This window comes from Tasmannia lanceolata, unplaced genomic scaffold, assembly GCF_043159265.1.
Source record: "Tasmannia lanceolata isolate RefF3 unplaced genomic scaffold, GAP_Taslan_0.1 ptg000003l, whole genome shotgun sequence".
In the NCBI taxonomy this organism is placed as follows: Eukaryota; Viridiplantae; Streptophyta; class Magnoliopsida; order Canellales; family Winteraceae; genus Tasmannia; species Tasmannia lanceolata.
Genome location: NW_027518680.1, coordinates 52,883,245 through 52,906,279, shown reverse-complemented (window position 1 = coordinate 52,906,279; position 23,035 = coordinate 52,883,245). Strand labels below are relative to the sequence as shown.

The following is a 23,035-nucleotide window of genomic DNA, read 5'->3' as shown; positions in this document are numbered from 1 at the left end:
TCTCTCTCTCCCTCTCTCCCCTGCCCTCCCCCTCCGTTTTTTTCGTTAGAAGTGATTTAACCTCGGTCGCGCTCCAAGCAGCCATTCACTTGCTCTGTTCACTTGCGTTCTCGGGAAATCGAATCCCGAGAAAACACCTTTTTTTTCCTGAGAAACCTAAAACAGTGGTGTTCACTTGTTTTCCCAAGAACCTAACAGGATGAGGTGGAAAAGACTCTTTTCCCGCAAGTGTGAGAAACCAAATCCCACTATTTTGATGAGATTTGGTTTCCCACTCTTTTGCCACAAATGTGAGAAACCAAATCCCACTTTTTTGCCACAAATGTTTCCCACCAATGTTTAATTGGCAAGTGAACAAGGACGGGAAACCTTTTCCTGCACAGTTTCTCGGAATCTCTTTTCCTTTCTCCACGTCAGTTTCTCAAGCATTCTTTTCTCGGGTTTTCTTTTCCTTTCCCGGGAAAACAAGTGAACGGAGCTTTGTTTGTTAAGATTGATAACAAAAAGTAAATATGCTTGAACTCAACCGCCTTTCATGTAACTAATTTAAGCCCGGTTTGTTTTGGATTTTGAGAATTTATTTTGTGTCCGAAACTGATTATTGGATTTAAAATTAAGGCCATGTTCAGGGTTTAGGGTTTGGACTCACAGTCGGTTGTCAAAATCTAAAACAAACAAGGCCATATTTAAATGACTAGCTCTGTTCGTTTTGGATTTTGAGAACCGATTGTGAGTCCAAAGAAAATTAAATATAATTTTTATTCCAATATTCAGTTTTGGAGTTGGAGCCGATTCTCAAAATCCAAAACAAAACTGATAATTGGATTTAAAATTAAGGCAATGTTAAGGGTTTAGGGTTTCAACTCACAACCGGTTGTCAATATCCATAATGAACATGGCCAAATTTAAATGATCGGCCCTATTCGTTTTGGATTTTGAGAACTGATTGTGAGTCCAAAGAAAATTACATATAATTTTTATTTCAATCTTCGGTTTTGGAGTCAAAATCGGTTGTCAAAATCCAAAACAAACGTTGTCTAAATGAAAAGAAAGATGATACATTTAAGTATGAAAAGCATCAATCCTATCCTTGAGACACATTAGATAGGGAAAAAATGATTCAAATGATCCAAAAATACTAGTGACCTATGAGCAAACCAGCCCGAGCAGATAATTTGAGTGAAATTGATGCCCCAAATGCTCCAGGAGGTCTATCATAGCCTGATCCTGATTCTCTAGCTCTTCCTCAACATCTGTTTTCTCTGTCTTATTTTTCTAGTGGAGGAGAAATCATCTTCTGACCCAGTTGCCTGTTTCTCTGGCTTTTCCTCAACTTCTGATGGTTTTTTCTAAGAATGGGTGTGGCCATCTATAGCAGGTCAAGTTTGTCGCACTTGATGAATCAGTTTCTTTTGATTTTTCCATTCCTCGCAATGGAAAATCTGCAAAACGCAACCTTATACATGACGGATTTTAAATACTAACTTTTGTTGCAGGCCCCTTTGTTTACCAAGAATATCCAATTTTATTGGATTTACTATTTCTATGAATTTCTTTTGGTAGTATTATCGTTTTAACGGAAAGATTCATGGCCATAAATCCACTAAAACAAAGGGCAGTGATAAATTCACCCCCTATGACGATGAACTCACCCCTTTTTACCGGTTGTGGCTTCAAAATTGGTACAACACGGTACCATCATTACTCTCTCTCTCTCTCCAACCATCACTCACTCGCAACGAGAACTTTTAGTGGGGCTACTTTTGGTCGCACCTAGCCCCACTTGAAAGTACTCTCTCTTATGTCCTCTCTCTCTCTCTATCTCTCTCTCTTTGAGAGAAAACCCTCGATGGGCCCAACAATAAATGGTTTAGAACATTAGAGAAGGTGGACCCCATAAAAGCATATGTGTTTAAAAAAATCACTTGGGCCTACTTGGTTCAAAGATCCAAACCATTCATTTGTTATGCCCCAATGTAAAGAGGTCTCGCCCATAAAATCATCTGCATAGGATGATCCAAACCCTTCGATCGGCTTTTACGAATCGGAGGTGAGGAGTGCAAGATCCTCTCCCAAGCCTTGAAGATTCTCCTTCTCACTTTCGCTTTCACTAATCGTTTTTGCTTTGAATGCAACTCCCTTCTTTTTTCACATCTTCCTTTTGTTTTTGTTGTTGAGTCTCTCTCTTCTTCATTTTCATCTCATGGGTGATTAGTGAACCCACGAATTCTTCCATCTTGATGTTGTCAAGATCTTTTGCTTCTTCGATGGTGGTGATCTTTGGATCCCATTATTGAGGAAGGAACCTGATTAGCTTGTTCACTATCTCAAGATTTGTGTAAGCTTTACCTAGACCTTGCAACTCATTCACAATGTTAGTGAATCTAGCATACATTTCGAAAATTCTTCTTGTTTCATTTTAAATGACTCAAAATCACTAACTAACATCTTTACCTTGGTCTCTTTTGACTTGGGTATTTCTTTCATGGGTCACCTCCAATGTGTCCAATATTTCCTTGGATGTTTTAAGGGTGGATACCCTATTGAACTCTTCGCGTGAAAGAGCACAAATAAGGGCATTCGTAGCCTTATAATTAATAGTAAATGCGGCCTTTTCTATGTCATCCCAAGTGTCCATGTCCTTAAATGGTTCATCGTACCCCTTTTCAATACTCCTCTATACACCAAACTCTTGTCATTTAAGGTAAATCTTCATCCTAGCCTTTCAATACGCATCATTGGTACCACTGAAGAAAGGTGTCCTAGATGTAGATTGACAATCAACATTTTGAGAGGAAGAGGTTGCCATGGATCTTTTCCCTTTTAGATTTTGAAATCAAAATCTCTATATAAGTGCCTTCAGCTCCGATACTTTGGATCCCGATCCTGAGGAGGCGGTGAGGAATGGATCTCGGAATGGATCCCCCGTCGGTCCTTTAGATCTCTACATGAAGGAGAGCTCTACCAAGGAACTCTCGAAACAGGTGGCACCCTCATAGCATAGTGCGAGTAGCAATATAAATGAGATACCTCGTGATCCGGAGCCAAGGCTCGAAACCAAGACGTACCTAAAATAACTTGGAGTCGCCATCCAGGGAAGCCAACCCTGGAACCCATAAAAACAAATCCTCTGTGCAATGGATAACTAGAAACATATATGGATTCGTCCCTGATTACGGATGAGGAAGGTCCGAAGAGCATCTCAATCCGCCTAAGTGCAAGCACTTGGTCTCTTATGACATTTTTTTAATTAACTTTGATGAATTTTGGGCGAAAATCATGTGAAATGAGAACAAATATCCTGAGTAAACGTCTACCTAAGCATGCATGACCCGGGGATAGGTAAAAGAAAACAAATAAGTCCTAAAGAGAAATGATATCAGTGTCGTCTGACATTAGAAAGAACACTAGAATCTGCTGTCTCTCAAAGAGGTAGAGAAGACTAGAGTCCATCTAATATCAGATAACCCTGCTTTCTATCTCCATACATCTTATCTACCATCCATACCTAAAGAGAACTAGTATCAGTATCATCTGTTATTAGAATAGAAATTAGAATCTGTCGTCTCCCAAAGAGGTAGAGAAGACTAATGTTAATCCGATAACAGATAACCCTGTTACCAATCTCTAAGCATCCATCTAATCCTAACACAACACATCTGAGAAAACAGCAACATATGCATGCACATCTATACTAAAGAGATAAACCTGTACAGTGAACAAACATCAGTAGATGATAGCAAAAATAATAATCAGCAATAATAAAGAGCTAAAGCTAAGCATATCAGAAGTAAAAAGAGTAAGCACATTATATCTAAACATGTAAGGAGTAATAAAGAAAGTAGTAAAAAGAGTAAATACACTATATCTAAACATGTGAAGTTGTGCAAGAAATAAAGATAATCAAAAGAAAGAGGCAACCACACTAGCATGATCTTATGCAATGAAACAATGCTGAATAACAGACTCAAATCCTAAAATACTAACAAACCCTAAAACTCTAAACGTTTTCGCTCGATTCTTTGGATAGTCTGGTATTCATCCAAAGTCACCTACGTATCCCCGCTTCCACGAGAATCAAGGCAACATAGTTCTTCGCGCTTATTCTAAACTATGATGCCTAAGACATCTAGACCATTAAACTAGACTCGACCTAAAAGACCAGACTGATTATTAAAGATTCTTGAGCAATATTTAGGTTCAAGTGAATTGTAGATTTTTAAGACACCCTATATGTCCTAACTAAATTCAAGTTTTTTTAACCCTACGCTAATGCAAATGGTTCCTATATCCTATGTGTAACTAACACGTCCTACTCTAGTCATCAGTAGGATGCTATCTAACGCATCCTACTCTAGTCATCAGTCGGCGATGTGGATCGCCAACTAACCGGACGGAGGCGTTCCTAGCTAGGACAAACTCCTAACTCTAATACAAACATACAACAACTAAAACACTCTACCTAAGGCAAACTCCTAACTCTAGAGGAAGAGCTTTTCGAAAACACGTTTTATGAAAGATTGTAGTATTTTTAAAAGGGTTAAATTGATTTATTTATAAAATTTGAAATATTTTTTTACAAAAGTTTGATTGGACTTGGGATAAAAATCCCAAGCTGCCTACATACCTCGTGAAAGACCAACGTAGTTCGGAAACAAATTGTCTAACTACCTTAAACTCTAAGCTTTCAGATTTCAATATTTATTTTAGTGTTAAAATGATTTCAAATGTTTTTTAGATTTTCAAATGATTTCAGACTAAAAGGGAACAACACACAAAGCAACATCCTAGGACCAAACCCTAGGGCTAACAGGGGAAACTCCTAAACCGGGTAAGCTAGTTAAAGACAATGAAATGATCTAAGATCCCAAACAAGCAAAGCTCTAATATGACTAAGATAGTATGTAGCAATAAGGAGTTGCAACAACATTAAAGACAAACATCTATCTAAAAGATAAACTATAAAACTAAGGGATAAACTCCTAAACACGCACACTAAAGATGGAGTATAAGTATGTCAAAGACACTCTAAAGAAGGAACAAATGAGTCAAAGACTCCCTAATAACTCTAAAAGAGGGTACTATCAAAACATGAATAACAGACAAAAAGGACATAACCAGGGCTCTAAATGAGACTCAACAAGTCTCCTATGCACAAAGGACGTAAACAAGAGTGTTAGATTACTAACAGGCTAAGTTGGTCTTCAACTAGTGGGGGGACAAGTTGAGGTACAACTTAGAAATGGTTCTATACATGAAGCAAGTCATCCCTCATAAGGGTTAACTCTATACCAAGGTCAAGGTTTACTCCTTAAGGGATAGGCTCTAAACAACAAGGCTTGTCTCCAAATGAGAACTGCCTTAATGAGATAGAGTGTGTCTCCTAGTGGGGGCTCTAGCAATGAAAGAAGGTTCTAATATCCAAAGGTACCTAAAAGACTATAAAATTCCTACTCAAAGAAGAGAAAATAATAACAGAGTGTGCTACCATAATGTGGTAGGTCCCTCTAAGAATGTGCTTGGGCTAACGCCTTCATCGCCTACTAGGCTAAGCATGAATCAAGCATCAAAAGCATGCATTTGCATTCCACATGGAAGCTGAACATTTGTATTGCAAATTACACTATCCAAATGACAAAACTAGCAAACGTGATACACATCAAAGTTGTAGGAGGCATATCAGGAAATATTTGATTAGTTATGCACTTCGGCCGGTTCTTGCCAGAAGTGGCCGCAAAATGGCCATCTTTTCAGATTTTATTTATATAGTTTTGTTTTGAAACGTTACAATTTTATTTTGCAAAAACGAGAAACCAAAACACATTTTTCGGAAAAGTGTTCAACACAAAAGTTCTAGGAAATTCACTGAGGAAAACTTTCCAAGTTGACAACTCCGGCTGAAGTTGGCCGAAAGTGGCCGGCAAATGGCCATCTCCGGTGAAGTGGCATGCTGGAAATAAGGTGTTTTTGGCTGAAATCTTAAAAATGTCTTAACTTTTTCATTTGTTGGCCAAATTAGGGCAGTGATATGTCAAATTGAAGGTATTGAAAAGCTCTACAACTTTTATGTGTATCACATTTGATAATTCTAACCTAAATTTAGCGAAGAAGCACAAATATTAATATGGACATCATGTATTTTTGAAGTTTTCAACATCTTTCAAGAGAATTTCACATCAAAATCTTAGATCTGTCATGGATTTCACTAGATATTCACATCACACACATATTAACACATATTTTTTAATTTCAAAGCCTAACACATTAGATCTAAAGATTTTCACAAAAATATCCAAGAATTCACCATTTTAACCTAAATTTTCAGCTGAAATCTTAAAATTGACATAACTTCTTCGTTTCTTGGTCAATTTTGGGCCATTATATGCCAAATCGAAGATTTCAACTACCTCTACACCTTTAAGTAAGAAATTTTTACTAATTCAAACCGAAAATTGATAAAAATGGCAAAAATGAGGCTGGACAGTACGTAGTTTCGCTATTTTCACATCGAAATTCAACAAAAACTCAAAATCCGAGGTGAATTGCTTTAGATCTTTATATGAGACATGTTTTTAAACATATTCTGTTAGATTTTAGCCCTAGGTTGCTAGATCTAACAATTTTTAAGCATTTTTCACTTAGATTTTCAATTTTAGGCTAGATTTTCAAAGATAACTCAAAATAAATTCAAAATCTTCTAACTTTGTGCTCTTCTCTTAGATCTCTCCTTGAAAGCTTCTTCTTCTCCTCCTTCTTTCTCTCTCTAGAAAGCTCTATCTCCCTCTCTTTAAAATTAGATTAAGAACCCTATTTTTTAAATGAGAGCCCAAATGCTCTATTCATAGAGTTTTCCCTTAATTTTTGTCCCCATTAGTTTATCGGACAACCCCTTTTCAAAAATTTTGCTTTGATTTTGGTTGCAAAAGGGTGGCCATTTGGAAGAAGTTTAATGAAAAATTAACTAAACGAAACTTTTCACCCCTTAAGTTACCTTGGACAACCCCCCTATTTATGTATATGTTGTATTTTAACTAAAAAAAATGGGTAATTTCAAGTAAAACTTTTCATGGGCGACATTACAGGGATAATGCACTCCTTTCTGCTCTAGTGCAAAAATTGGCTGGCTTATAGGATATTTCACTCTCCTTTTGCACTATCTTACTCGGCTCGTCTTATTAGGCAATTCTTGACGGATTTTGACAAAATTTTACGGAGACCTAATTAGGATTCTAACCTACTTTAAGGCACAATTTGGGACTCTAAAATACTAATTTAATAGGGTTTCTAATCGAACCAAGTTATTTGGGGTTCGGTCAAAATGGAGTGTCTACAGATGACCCTCTTTGGCCGAGCGTGCTTGTTGCGCGAAGGATAAAGCTGAACAGACAACACATTTTGATCGACCCGAAAACAAAGCAAAACAAATTTTTAGATTTCCAGTTCTAAAAATAATATTCACAAGGGTAAAGCCATAAAATGACTCTTAACAAAACTCTAAGATTGCAAGCAATAAGGAGAGCCTCTCATCAACTACTATCATGGCAACCATGACATCCGAATGGGATGGTCTCTCTCTAACACTCATGACTCAATTATTCACATCAGTTAACAAGGATCTACAAGCAATTATAAAACACAGACACATACTCTCTGTTTTTTTTTAACAAGGCTAGATCAAAGCAAACACAACAAGTGCTCAAGGAGCACAAACCAAACAGAGAAACTAATCACTTCAACAAAAACAAACCAACGACTCAAAGAGTTCTCCTTTTTTACGTGGTGTTAAAAACTTTTCCAAAATAAACACAAACCCAAGTACTCAAAGAGTTCTCTTTTTTTATCATTGTTATATTGAAATTTGTCCAAAACAACTATAAACCTAAATACTCAAAAGAGTTTTTTCCCTTTTTTTTAAACATTGCATTGACACTTGTCCAAGACAACTACAAACTCAAACACTCGAAGAGTTTTTTTCTTAAACATTGCATTGAAACTTCTCCAAAACAAGATCAAACCCAAACACTCAAAGAGTTTTTTTTTTTTTAAAACATTGCATTGAAACTTGTCCAAAACAAGCTCAAACCGAAAGACTAAAAGAGTTTTTTTTTAAACATTGCATTGACGCTTGTCTAAAACAAACTCAAACCTAAACACTCAAAGAGGGTTTTTTTAAGCATTGCATTGATGCTTGTCCAAAACAAGCTCAAACCCAAATACTCAAAGAGCTTTTTTTTTTACTGTTACTGTCGATTAGTCCAAAACTATTCGACCAATTATTAGGGTACTCGAATATTTGAGCCAAACTCAAACATCTAATACCAAGGTGAAACCAAATTTCACCGGTGATAACTATACAGACCATTGCTGAAAATTCATCTGTTTAACTATCCGAGTAACTCTGAATCCTCTTTTCAAAGGTAGCGAATCACTCCCGATTTACATGGTTCTGCTAAACAGTTCCATATAAACCCAGATTCGTATGTCCTGCTAAACAGTCCCACACGAACCTCTTCGTAGATATGCCTGACTCCTAAATTCATTAGGTAGCGACACATTACGGAACGATGATTAGGCAAGTCACTACTTGACATTGCACTACTAATCATCCGGGTATTTAATACCAGGGCAAAGGAAGAAAAGACCAATTCGTGCAACACAGAATTCGGTGATTTCTTACTTCCTTCTCTATCTTCTTTAAAGCTTTTTCAAAAAGACCAGACTATGCAACACGAGGTCCGGTAATTCTCTCTATTAAAATCTTATCAAAATGACTAAAGGAAAGACCAGATCGTGTAACACGAAATCCAGTAATTTTCCTCATATTAAAACCTTTTAAAATGATCGAAGAAAAGCCCAGATTGTGTAACACGAAATCCAGTGATTTTCTTCTCCGTTAATACATTTTTTTAAACACTTGAAGAAAAGACCAGACCGTGCAACACTAAATCTGGCAATTTCTTACTCTATTAAAACTTTTTCAAAAATGATTGAAGAAAAGACCAAACCGTGCAATACTAAATCTGGCAATTTCTTACTCTATTAAAGTCTTTTCAAAATGATTGAAGAAAAGCCACACCGTACAATACTAAATCCGGTAATTTCCTACTTTATTAAAACCTTCTTTTTCAAAATGACTGAAGAACGAACCAGATCGTGCAACACTAAATCCGGTAATTTCCTTCTCTATTAAAACTCTTTTAAAAAATGATTGAGGAAGAGACCAGATCGTGCAACACTAAATCTAGTAATTTTCTTACTTCTTAAAAACACTCAAAGAGTTTTTTTTTCTTTTGTCATTGTATTAAAACTTTTCCAAAGCAAACAAAAACCAAACACTTAAAGAGTACAAATCAAATAAGTACACACTAATTACTCACAGAGTTTTTTTTATAGCTGTATTAAAATTTTGTCAAAACAAGTGTAAACCAAAGGTTTTATTATTATTATTATAAAAATGACGGAAGAAAGGATCAAATTGTGTAACACAAAATATAGTAATTTCTTCCTTTATTGAAAACTTTCTAAAACCATGGAAGAAAAACCAAACCGTGAAACACGGAACCATCAATTTATATCCTTATTAAAACTTTTCAAAAATGATGGAAGAAAAGACTGAACTCTGAAGCACAGAGTTGTCAATTTCTATCCTTATTAAAATTTTCAAAACAACAGAAGAAAATGCCAGACCGTGTAACACGGGATCTGTCAATTTCTATCCTTATTAAAAACTTGTTGAAAACAATGGAAGAAAAGGCCAGACTGTGTAACACGGGATCTGTCAATTTCTATCCTTACTAAAAAAACTTCCAAAACAACAGAAGAAAAAGCCAGACTGTGATACACGGAATTTGTTAATTTCTATCCTTATTAAAACCTTTCAAAAGGACAGAAGAAAAGGTCAGACCGTAAAACACGGAATCTGTGAATTTATATCCTTACTAAAAATTTTTTTCCTTCAAAACAACGGAATAAAAAGCCAGACTATGATACACGAAATCTGTCAATTTCTATCCTTATTAAAACCTTTCAAAACGACGGAAGAAAAGGTCAGATCGTAAAACACAGAATCTGTCAATTTCTATCCTTATTAAAACTCAAAATGATGAATGAAAAGACCAGACTCTGAAGCACAGAGCTATCAATTTCTATCATTATTTAAAAAAACTTCAAAACAAAGGAAGAAAAGATCAGACTATGAAGCACAGAGCAGTAAATCTTTATCCCTTTTTTTTAAATTGTTAAATGATTAAAGAAAAATTTGCCAACTTTGATTGAATTCACTAATGGATTAGTTATCTCTCGTCGAGATTAACTAGGAGTGCATGATCTTTGTTGAAAGCAAAACTCAAGTAGATTAATGAGATCTTTAGGTACTGACTCTCTTTAACTGATGCAAAGTGTTCTGCTCAGATTTGAGGATTACAGGAACGGATTCTAGATTCAGTTGAAAATTGAAGTTTCTGAAACTTTGACTTCGAAATAGACAATTTGATCAAGGAATTCAACTCAAAGAGTATGTTCAAGTTTCTCTGGTTTCTATTTGCTAAGAACAGATATCCCAATTATCATTGTTTAATATCTTTTATGACGCAAGTCATAAAAGATGCCCCTAGTATGATGTGCTTCCATGACAAAGTCTTAAGAGAGCAAAACCAAGGTAAGATAGGATGAATTCGGGTTTGCATGGGTTCTTTCTTTGGTATAGTGGTGTGGACCCCGATCCGAGAGAGGCGGGGGACGAGCCCCCGAAAGTCTCTAGATCGTACACATGAAGGAGAGCTCTACCAATGAACTCTTAAAAGAATGCCTCTCATAGCATGAGTGGCGATGTAAAGTGAGATACCTCTCGATTCGGAGACAAGCCCGGATTCGAGACGTACCTTAAACAAAGAAGAGTCGTCATCCAAGGAAGTCGGTCCTGGATCCCATACTATGCTCTGTTGCAATGGATAACCAGAGATATAAAAGGTTCGTACCTGGTTACGAATTTAGAAGGTCCAAAGAGCACCTCATCCGCCCAAGTGCAAGCACCTGGTCTCTTATGCCATTTATTTATTAATTTTGAAGAGTTTTGGGCGAAAGTCATGTGAAATGGGAACAAACATCTCCGAGAAGACGTCTATCTAATCATGCGTGTCTCGGAGATGAATAATAAGCATACACAAAAGAAATTAAAGGAATGCTACCTAACAATAGCTAGGTTATGAGTGTCATGCCTAATTAGTGTCTAAGTTCTTATGGGCAAACACATGCATGCTACAGCTAAAGGTATAAGGTCTACACATGAAAGTAAGAAAACACAACAAAACACACAACACAACACAACTTGACTCCACACACGACAAACCCTAGACGCTAATGTGGTACTTGACTCGGACCAAGATGGCCATCCATTCCTGCTGCTCTACGTATCCCGGCCTCCGGAAGAATCAGAATCAACGTAGTTCGATGACCTATTCTAAACTACGATACCTAACCATCTAAGACCGATATCCTAGACTCGATCAACTAGACCTGACTAGTTTTTAAAGCTTCTTGTGCGATTACTTAAGTTCAAGTGAATTGTAATTTTTAGGACTCCCTATATGCCATAACTAATGCAGGTTGGTTATCCTTAAGCTAATACAGGTAGTTCCTATATCCTATGTGTAACTAAGCTGTGTGTCTTAAGAAAAACCATGGGCTAACTAAATGTTTCTTAGTCTAGCTATCGGTTCGACTAAATGTCTAACCAATCACTACTCGAGGCCTCCTAACTCTAGGGACACTCACACGACAAGACATAGCATATCAACACAATCAGGACAGACTCCTAACTCTAAAATACCCCAAATATCTAGGACATACTCTGAACTCTAGGAGAAGATCTTTTTGAAAAGATTTTGAAGAATTTTTATATTTTTGGAAGGTTTGAAATGTTTATTTTTAAAGGTTTGGCTGGACTTGGGATATAGATCACAAGCTGCACTACGTACCCTACGGAAAGGGATTAAGCCAACGTAGTTCGGAAATAGACTTTCCTAACTACACCCTTAATGACTCAAGATTTTTGAGATTTTTGGTTTTTCAGATGTTTTTTATGTTTTTGTTGTTTTGACACAAGAGGACAGAATCCTATCATCATAAGGGTAGAACAGACTCCTGATATCCCGCAAAGATTGGACAGCATCCTATACTTTGCGGAGGGGTTGAACAGAATCACGGCTCTGCAAGGGTTGGGCAACATCATATACCTTGCAAAATTGGATAAAATCACATGACTTGGTGAGAGGTTGGACAAAATCCTAACCCCTACGATGATAGGACAGACTCATGAAACTGAAGGACTGACTCCTATGCTAAAAACCGACTATCTAGCTAACTCTAGCTAAGGATAGACTCGAAACTAGTAGCTCTATAAAAGGGGAGAAAGTTGTTAATGAGACTAGGTTAGTCTCTTAAAAGAAAAAAATGACAGCTGATGCTTATGAGACATGGCCTACTTCCTATAGAAGAGAGGACAAAAAAAAGTGTCATCGAGACTAGGCAAGTCTCATAAACTCTGAGAACATTATGACCAATGAGACAAAGCCTGTCTAAAAAAGGTTTGACTTTTCTGCACGAGACATAGCTTGTCTCCTAAAGGAGGGCTCTATATGACTCTTTCATCCCCCTTATAATAAAAAGGCTTAATTTATGAGGGTATACATATCTAAAAGACTGGGCAAGTCTTCTAAATAAAAGAAGGAGTACTGTTTGGACTGAGCAAGTCCCCTAATGATGGGCTTAGGCTAACGCCTTCATCGCCCCTGCGATAAATGGATTACCTAAAGTATAAGGGCATCTAAAAGATTACGAACTTTCTACCTAAAGAAGGGGAGATAAGAGCAGAGGGTACTACCACCTCAGGTAAGTTCTTCTAAGACTAGGCTTGGGCTAACGCCTTCATCGCCCTTGCAATGAAGGGAAGAATCTAAAGAGAGGTGTCTAAAAGACTAGAATGTCCACTAAACAGAAAAGGGAAAAAAAGGAAGAAATAAGATAAACTAAGACCAATAAGACTAAGTCAATTACTAAACATGCCAATTCAATTCTCTGTTCTTAAAGTCCATATAGTGAGGGTGACACAATTAATAATGAATCCTTCAAATACAGGGAGAGAAAACATTCTCATAAAGATCTAAGAAAAGAAATGAAAAGGGCATAAGAATTCATGGGCACTATCATGGAGTTGAGATCATAACCATGGTCTCAACATGTCCAGTTCTCTTCATTAGACCTCATAGCCTGAATTCTGTAAATATTTTTGGGTCCTTTGACAAAATATGACTTCAATCATGTAAAGTTTAACCAAAACATGGCAACACTTAATATTAACAGTCAGAAATACCAATGCAAGTATAACTTTATTCAACTCATTATGCCACATTCACCTTATTTTCATTCTTAGGAGTAAGGGTCACACTCATCACATCTTTAGGAGGAATTATGAGAAGGAAGTTATGACCGACCATGTGAAAGGAAATTGGTCTACACTTTTTGCAATGAATGCGTAAACACATGGATTTCAAAGAGAGTGTGTTGAAAACCAAGACTGCCAAAACTCAAACTTTGGAGTTTTGAAGACATGATAGTTAGAACATGAGGTAAGGATATTGAAAATCAAGACCAATGAGCTGCAACATATAAAAGTAATCTGCTAATAGTACCAAACTACAACCTGTAAGCCTCAAAACGGAAACACACAAATCCAATGCTGGACTGAGAATATAATCTTGAATGACACTATGTGATTGCATTATAAGTGTAAAAGGAGTGGTAATTTGATGATAGCCATGATGAAAATCATTGATTGGGCCGACACAATGAAAGTTTCTAAACAAATTTTCAACAAGAATCATTTCACGGACTCAAAACTTACTTGGCAACACAATGAAAATCACGAAGGAAATTACTTAAGGGCAGGCGCAATGCAAATTTCTACATGGGCAAACTTAAAACTTTTAATGAAAATTGCTTGATAGGCTGAATCCTCATTAACTCAGTGACATGTAGAAACCTGCAAACCTATGTAACCTTTAACCAGTTATGAGATCTGCCCGAAGTTCCACAGAATGATGGCTCAGACATTCTCCAAATCACATGTTCTAACTCCTCAAAAAAATCGAACCCCCAAACATTATTCTAAACAGTACTACACCAACCTCAAACACAAGTTTGCCAATTCCAACTTTCACAAGAAATATAAGAGGGAAAATCTCTTTATGTTAGAAGTATTTGTACTGCCATATTCTGCTAATTATCCTTATCCATCTTATCCTTTTATTACAACAGTTGTGTAGTCAAAAGAATGTGATTTTGACAAACTTTATTAATTCAGTGACTGAGCTGATATCAATATCAAACAAAACATAAGCTCGTTTTTAATGTTTTACAGATTAGAAACTCTCCATGAAAGCAAAAGTTAATCACATTCTCTCAGCTTCTTGAGAGGATAAGACCACAGACAATTCCTTTTCTATCTCAATAGATTTTTCCTAGCTAATCAACATGCTATCTGATGAAACAATTACTGTAACTATCAACAGAAATAAGGACCAATTTGCAGAGCTCACATTGACACCATCATCATGCAAATCATGGGTAAAAGAGAGAGGGGAAGAAAATTACCTGAGCTATTAATGGTTAATTTGCAGACAATAGTGAAGATGAACTAATGGCGAAGATCAGATTTGAAGAGGATCGAGGAACAAATGATGGAATTGAAATTCTTTCTGCCAAAAGCCTTAAAATTTCTCTTTTCTGCAATTTCTCACTCAAAAATGAAAGATCCTTCCTCTCTGACTCTTCTCCTCTCAGATTTTTCAAACAAAAATGGAGATCTCCTTTTCCTCTACTCTTTCCCAATCTTTCTCAAGATTTTTCCCTTTGAAACCCTCACTCTCTCTCTTTTCTGTAATAAAAAAAAAAACCTTAGATCCCCTTTCTTCTTCTTCTTTTCTCTCTTCTATGCCTCTCTCTCAATCTTCTTGATTTCTCTCTCTTTCTGATTTGCAGACCTCGGATCTTGGATCTATATAAGAAATGGCCGGAAAAATTGCTCATCGCCGGAGAAGATGATTGAATCTTGCCTAGAAATGAGCAAATCTCACTGGAATTTAAGAAAATGACGGATCTAGTTGCAGATAGCTAGAATCTATGGATATTCGCCGAAGAAGATGACCGGTGGGTTAGGGTTTGGGTTCTAGATCTGAGGTTTTACCGCTTGAAAAGAACAAAATTAAAAGAGGAACATAAGATGATTCAAAGAAGAACTAATTGGCCGGAGCTCCGGTAATCCTACCGGAGAAGAAGATCGGGGAAGATAAGCTTTGATCGGAAATTGCAAGGTTTGGGTTAGGGTTTCAGCTCTTCTCCCTTTTCTCTCTGAGATTTATCCCCGAAATTTTCAGACGAAAATGAACTCCCCCTTTGCCCTTGCCCGATGGATTCTTTTTATAAGAAAGTGATAAATTCGACCTCTTTTTCTTATTTGGACAACCACCTTTCGGATAATCCACTCCCTTAGTGCATAAGAGCAAACAACAATATATCCTCCCCTTTCATTTTCCAAGACAACTCTCATTTTAATAATGCACTCCACTATTGTATATTAAAATACACTAATGAACCTTCCACTTTTCTCCCTTGGGTCACCACAAATCGGATAACTCACTTCTCTTTTGCTATACAATACCCTACTACACTATGAACTATACTCATCTTGATGGGCAAAACTCCACGGATTTCAACAAAATTTTGCGGAGACCTATAGGGAATCCTAACCTACTCTAGGGTGAAATTTAGGGCTTTAAAACATTGGTTTGATGGGGTTTTGCTCAAACATGAAGGTTTTAGGGTCCGGTCAAAATGGGGTGTCTACAAGTGGTAAAACCATCTTCACAAAAGCTAAATGTAAGAATTCTTCCTTTTGCTCAGTGCTTGAGGCTTTGATGTTTCAGGCATGTCTGAATAAGAAGTCACTTGCCCTTCTTGATTCCTAAACGAGGATCTACTTTGAATTTTCTTTTCACTTTGGAAAGTATACACCCCTTCTTTCCAGTGTCAAACACTTTAGACTTTAGAAGAGAACAAATATGAACATGGAACAGACTCCTAAGGACTCTTTCAAAGAAGACTTACATTATTCAAGGGACTTGACTCAATTTTGATTCACCCTTAGATCACATGTGTTATTTTTTATAGTATGGTTAACCACCCTCGGAGTAATCTCAAAGATCCTGTCAACTGGATCTAATTTTCTCCATCAGGATTTCCGTCATGGTTATTACCCCTTTCGGATTACCCAATCTTAACGCCCCTAGTTTAAAAAAGTGTCAAAGTAAGTCTCACCGGTACAAGATTCCAAGATCCTGCCCTATGTAGTGATTGCATTTCCTTCTCTTTCGAGTCTCTTCTTTGTAGGAAGTCGCAACTAATGCCTTCCAGGTTTGTAGTCTTGTGAAACACTTGTCTTAACTCTTTGCCTGTGTTGCTTGCAACTCTTACATTTGAATTCTTATTCTACTCAAACTTTGGAATCCTACATGACTGAGGAACTCCTTCTGAATCTCATAAGCTCACTTTTTGTAGAAAGTCTTTGTCCCTGACTGGATTGCATCTTCAAGTTTTCAATCCAGCAGACCACTACCCTGACTTTTGCATAAGCCAACCCCTTTGGCTGTTAACTTAGCAAATGCATAACTCTAGGCGCCCTTTCGGGTTTCCAACCTAGTGGGTCTTCAGATTCTCGTTAATTTCTTTTCTTTCTGTTTTTGCTTTCATTTGCCTTGAACCTTTGCTTGTTTCACCAGAAGGACTTTCTAGGTGGGTTTGAGTTCAAAAGGGCTAGATATAAAAAGTTCAAACAATTTGGACCGAATCTGGTCTTACCAAATTGCCTATGTACCCCAAAATATGGAGGATCAGATCCACGTAGTTCGCTTCTTGGGGTTTAACAAAGAATGGTTTAGATTTTAGCTTCAAAATATTGAAAGGGGAATGATTTAGCTTTTGTTCCCAAGGTTGACAGAACCCGAATTAATCAGATTGCCTATGTATCCCCAAAGAAGTGGGAATCAGGTCATAACGTAGTTCAAACTTTTTTTCAAAAAAATGCCCCTTGTTTATAATGTGGTCAGAAGGAAATGGTTTGATTTGAATTTTTGGCCCAAAGGGTTCACAAAAGGATTTTTCAAACGTTAGGATTTTGGCTATAAAGGCGCAAACGTCCAAGGATAGCCTCTTGGTGTATTTGGCGTACAAGCTCTTTTGCTTATGGTTCAAAGACTTTGAATATTTTTGTAGAGAAATCCGACGGTTTTCTTGCTAGACTTCAACTACGATATTCAACTTTAATGTATTCTCATTTCAAAGATCTTGAATTTGTGCTCAAGATTCTACAACTCTCTTTAGTTTCCAAATGCTGAAGACAATTCTCATATTCAATCTATCTCATTGACTCCATCATCTGGGTCTCTGACATTCTTAAGGTTAGGTGACACACCACACACTCCTTGACCCCCCCCCCCCCCCCCCCCCCCACCGCCCCAAAAAAAAAGAAGAACAAACCAAAAACAAAGAACTTGGACATTAATAACAATGTTTGACGACCAAGCTTCCAAGTGCCGAAAAGTTGACAACTGGTAGTAGTCAAAAGTTTAGAAAATGGGATCACCTTGTGCAATAATATTAAGGATTCTAGCATTTTTTTTTTGAGAAGTTAACCATTTTTATTTCATGATACTAGAGTAAACATCAGCAGGGGACAAGGCGTCCCCCAATAAGATACAACAATATCAAGACCCAAAAACCCAACACCCAATCGAAGCCCGTCAATATTAAGGATTCTAACATGAACATTGATTTAAAGAGATGAAATCTGATATTGGCATTGCTTTCTATATTAAACTTCATTGATTGGTTGTCGATAGTTTTCGAGTTGCCCCTAATAACAAACAAATGGCTAGTGCTTTTCCTTGTGTAGATCCTATTTCAATGGGAACTTAATAAATCGATCCGTCTACTTTTTGGAAAGTGTATCAACCAACAAGAAAAGTATAAAACAGAGGAGTCCCAATATCAGGGGGGGAGTGGACATCATCTCCCATTTATTTATTAAAATATAGAAATTAACGAGTAAAAAGAGGGCCTATAATTACAATATCTAGATCGGAAAATGAAAAAAATATACATATAAGAAATTGACTTTAGTTAAAAGTGGTAGTTAGTGGTAGGATCAAGAGGATGTTTAGAAGAGGAGAAAGTGGCACCTGGGTAGAAGCTTCTTTCCTCTAAGGGGTCAAGTTAATAAAAGCACAATTAGTTGTGGGATAACCTCTTAAAATAAAAGGTGATCAATGTACATTTGAGTCGACCTTTCAAAAACTGTACATTTGAGTCTATCAGACAATCATTAAATTGATATTGTTATCTCATATGATCATCCATTTATAACAAATGTGTTATCAACATAAAGAAACAAATATCTCGAGATAAATCAGCCCCTATTTGTAATTTACTGAAGATCATATTAAATGGATGCAAGAGTTAGGTGACACTCCACACACTCCTCTATATGACATTATGTAGCAGTCATCTGATCTAGCGTCGATTCCACTTCTTGGACCAAGGCCTGCTGTGACTAGAATATGAAAAGATAACTACATACAAATGAACTTGCGGAGTATGAGCAGAATTACTAAGAAAAAGTTATAAGAACCAAAGGCAATGTCCATGTGCGAATATCATTTAATCACAACAAACACATAAACGGAAAACTAAAAAAGCACTGCGAGGACACAGGGCTTCTAATTCTAATGCAATCTTGGGATTCACAGATGACATTCTGGGAATTTAGGAGCAGTAAAATGAGTTCTGATTGAATAAAATCAGGAGCATGCATTCCCAAATAAGCATAAACATAACAAGAATAATCAAAATCAGCAAAGAATTGTTTGAGAAGTTGGGTGTATACGGAGGGCTGGTGAATTCAGTGTGGAAGGAGGATCTCTTTAGTTTAGGCCAAAGCAGAAATTTCAATTTTAACATTCAAAAAAAATAAAATCAGCAAAGGATTTCAAAGAAATTCTAGGCTCGAAATTTCAATCATCCATAAAATTAAATTAACCATACCATTTTCCATGTTATATGTCTCAACGAGAAGTAACTAATCAATAATTTGAACTATGAAATCCGACCAGTATGACTATGACCTTCAAGACGTCCCAAGGGTGAGGATATGATGAGTGAATGGTTAAAATAAGGTAGGAGTTGTTGGCGACAAGTGTATGGTCGATCCAGGTAAAATAAAGGTGTAAGGACTAGGAAAATATAGGTACACTGCTGAAAATAAAAGTAAAGGTATTCCATACCCAGAAGTGACGTGCCAGATGTCTAGTCTTGATCGTCTGATGTAGGATGTGTCCGAGAGAGAAAAGAGAGAAAGCTAGAGTGAGAAAAAGAAGACTAATCTCAGCCAATATAAAGAGAGAAGAAAAATGAATCAAGAGCAAGAAAGATATCAAGATCAAGATCAAGAAGAGCGAGAAAGAAGATCAAGGAAGAGAAAGAAGGAAAAAAAGAAAAACGGCTTATAAACCTAAGCAGGTGAAAAGGGGAAAAGAGGAAGAATGGAGAATATCTTGCGGTTGGGAACTCCTTGAGCTTTCTTCAAAACGTCCAAAATTCCTCTAGGGCTTCATCGTGTATGTCTTTTATATGGATCTGAGAACTTTTTTTTGCCATGGTTCGAAATTGCTAAAAATAGTAAACCCACGCTTATTATAACTAGTAAACTAACGATTACTATAAATACTAAGTCCATGATTACTATCGCAGGCAGGTCATATGTTGATGTGGACATCCCTCACATCTAGGTTAAAAATTATAACTAAAAAGAAAAATAAATCCCAAATAAAAGAGAGAAAAAAGTCTCTCATGAAAAAAAAAAACTATGGCCGATAGATCACATCAAAAGGTATCTGACATTTCAAAACCTAAATGGTCATATGGAAAATATGATCTTATTGGTCATTTCAGATGCAAATATAAAGTTAAATGTAAAGGCAGCATCATTATTTTTTTTCATTCCACAAGACACCATTGCATCCCAAAATAATAACAGGGTTGAACGATCAAACAAAGAAAAATAAATTACATTATTGACAAAATTATGAAAATATACCATGGGAATCATCAGGAAAATCCCGGCTCCCCTGTGAACTGCCCAACGGCCAACCGTCTCATAGATCTAACCGCACGCTCATCAGATGCACGAATCCGAGCAAGTCTATCTTGCATATCCCGGAAGGAAGGAATATTAAATGCTTCAGATACACTGTCTCGCAACATTGGGTCTTGCGAGAAATTAATCAAAGCCTCCGCCACATTATCCTTCAGCTCCTCCAATTCATCCTGCAACAAGTCAATGAGAATGGGAATCGCACCCACATCGGCCAATGCTCGCCTATCTGCCACATCATAGCTCAACTGGGCAACAGCCCCAGAGGCCTTCTCTCGAATGTCATCATGCTCACTCCTCAAAAGTTCAAGCAAAAGTGGAATCGCACCAGATTCTCGAACAACAGAAATTGAATGTTTATAACCCGATAGATCCCATAGAACATCTGCAGCAGCAGCTTTTGCCCCATCATTATCTCCATGTAGAATCCTCACAATGTGTTCGGCAATCAATACCGCATTCTCTTCTACCACAGCCAAAATACAAAACACATCCTCCGCAATTTCTTTACCAATCGGTTCAGGGCCTTCAAGTAGCCCCGCGAATAAAGGAATAGCCCCCGCTCGAGCAACTGGCCTAAGATAATCAACATGAGAAGAAATTATACCCAAAGCATTACCAGCTTTCAACTTAGCCTCCCTATCTCCATCCCGCATTAACTCAATAAGCACGGGGATCACACCCAATTCCACAAGCATTTTTCTCACTTTTTTCGTCACACCAAGTAACCCAATCGCCTGAGCAGCTCTTGTCCTCGACATCATTTTCCCATATTGAGCGGATTCAATAAGCAATGGCAACCCCCCTAAAATGATAATTACCCTCCTCACCTCTCTCAACATCACCATTGAGCTTAAAATCTCTAACAAGTACCTTCTTATACCATCTACACTAGATGTAATCAAACTAATAATGATCTCCAATCCACCATTTCTAGCTAGAATTACGCAAATACGACCATCACAAGTAACCATACTCCTAAGACATTTTATCAAAAGCTTACGAAACACACCTTCGGATTGAGGCAATAACCTAAGAATCGAAGGAACAACGCTTGATTGGCCGATGAGCGCGCATAATGTAGCATCCCCTCGACGAGTGAATTGGTCTAGGCAATAAGCGGCGGCTTCTTGAATCGAAGGACAAGAGTTACATAGAAGCTCCACGAGAATTGGCACAATTTGTGCTAAAATGGTCTCTGGGGCGTCTTTTGATCGCCGCCCGAGCTCAACAGTGGCTCTTATTTGCAAAGTCTCATTCTCACTGGTAATTATTTTCTCATACATATGAGATGCCTTAACCCAATCAATTCCTCCCTCCAATTTGTTTCCCTCTAACTGATCCATTGAATAAATCCCAATTACTACAAACAACTCAATAATGAAAAATTTTCAAACTTTTCAAATGAACCAAATTCAGAATTTGTCCCAAACAAGCCCTAAAAAAAGAACCCAGAACTGCAAACCAATCAAAACCCACAAAAAATAAACCCTTACTAAGAAATTCAAACGAGAGCTCTCTCCGTTAGAATTCTATAAGCCTTTGAGAAAACAACCCAATCCTCAAAAAACCCTAATTTCAAAGGAGCAGAATAAAAAATCAATCTCGTTCTCCCCAAACAAGCACTAAAAAAAGAATCCAGCAATTTCCCAGATTCTATGACAGTTTCACGAAAAAAACCCAGATGAAATCCAACCTTACAAAACCCTGAAAAAAGAAACAGAATGTTCGAATTCCTTCAAAACCCTAAGAAAGCTAGAACCAGAAATAGACTTTGTTCTTAGAAGAAGGAGATCACACAAAAACAAACAGAAAAAACAATGATTGTTCCATGGCGGGCGAACGGCTGACTGTTTTATTTGATTGCTTGCAAGGAGGAGAGAGAAGAAAAGAAAAATGGAACACCGGTCTACATTCAAGAACCTTGTGGGCCATTAAAGGGTGACAATTTGGGGTTCATGTCAGGGAAATAATATATTCGCCCCCCTTTTCTTCCCTGGACCACGCCTTGCAGGGTAAAAGAGTAGTCATATATGCACTAGAATGGGGGTGTCCCAGGGAAGAAAATGGGTAAATATATCACATATGTCACATGAGTGGGTCCACTGAAAATGCCGCTTGTTGACACAACTCTTATAAAAAAATGAAACTAACCCTTCTAGTTACTTTATCTAGACTAAGCAATTCTGGGACCAACTAACTCATTCTAGGCCAGACTGAAACCAACATATTTTGGATTCGACTAAGAAAATTTTGGTCCGAATTGTGGGTCCGACTAACTCATTTTGGATTCGACTAAGCAAATTTATTTGGGTCCGAATAACTCATTTTGGATCCAACCAACATATTTTGGATTCGACTAAGATAATTTAGGTTCAAATAACGGAATTTGGATTCGACTAAGCTAATTTGAATTCGCAGAGAGGTAATGGTACTACGATGTTGTACAATCACAAAATCTCAGCTTGTCTTTATACTGGTATGATGGAATGTGTTAGGCTAAAACCCCTTATACCCGTCCCATATCAGTTTAGGTCCTAGTTAGTCCCATATCTAGGCAGACGTCCCAGGTGGATGCTCCTAATATGACAACAAAGTTTTGATTGAGGAACACTAGACAGAGAGAAGAATTTTGTCACATCTTTTGCATATTAGTGCAAAATATGTTTGATATGATAAAAAAGGCCCATCATGTTGCAATGGATCAGTTCTTTTTCTTTAGACAGCCACCAACTTATCCTATAAAATTACAAACATGCTTTACAGAGCTTGCTC

At 37.2% G+C, this 23,035-nt stretch overlaps 1 protein-coding gene across 1 annotated transcript; it reads right to left on the bottom strand.

Annotated features, from left to right (window-relative positions):
- Positions 1 to 20,026: 20,026 nt before the first annotated feature.
- Positions 20,027 to 22,145, bottom strand: LOC143863097 (ARM repeat superfamily protein). The gene has a single exon (XM_077373875.1). It carries the CDS (start codon positions 21,604 to 21,606, stop codon positions 20,215 to 20,217), a length of 1,392 nt encoding a protein of 463 aa, XP_077229990.1. The 5' UTR covers positions 21,607 to 22,145; the 3' UTR covers positions 20,027 to 20,214.
- Between the last annotated feature and the right edge of the window lie 890 nt (positions 22,146 to 23,035).

What these genes read in the sequence shown, in the direction of transcription:
- LOC143863097 (XM_077373875.1), bottom strand. Translation starts at nt 21,606, where the DNA reads ATGGATCAGTTAGAGGGAAACAAATTGGAGGGAGGAATTGATTGGGTT.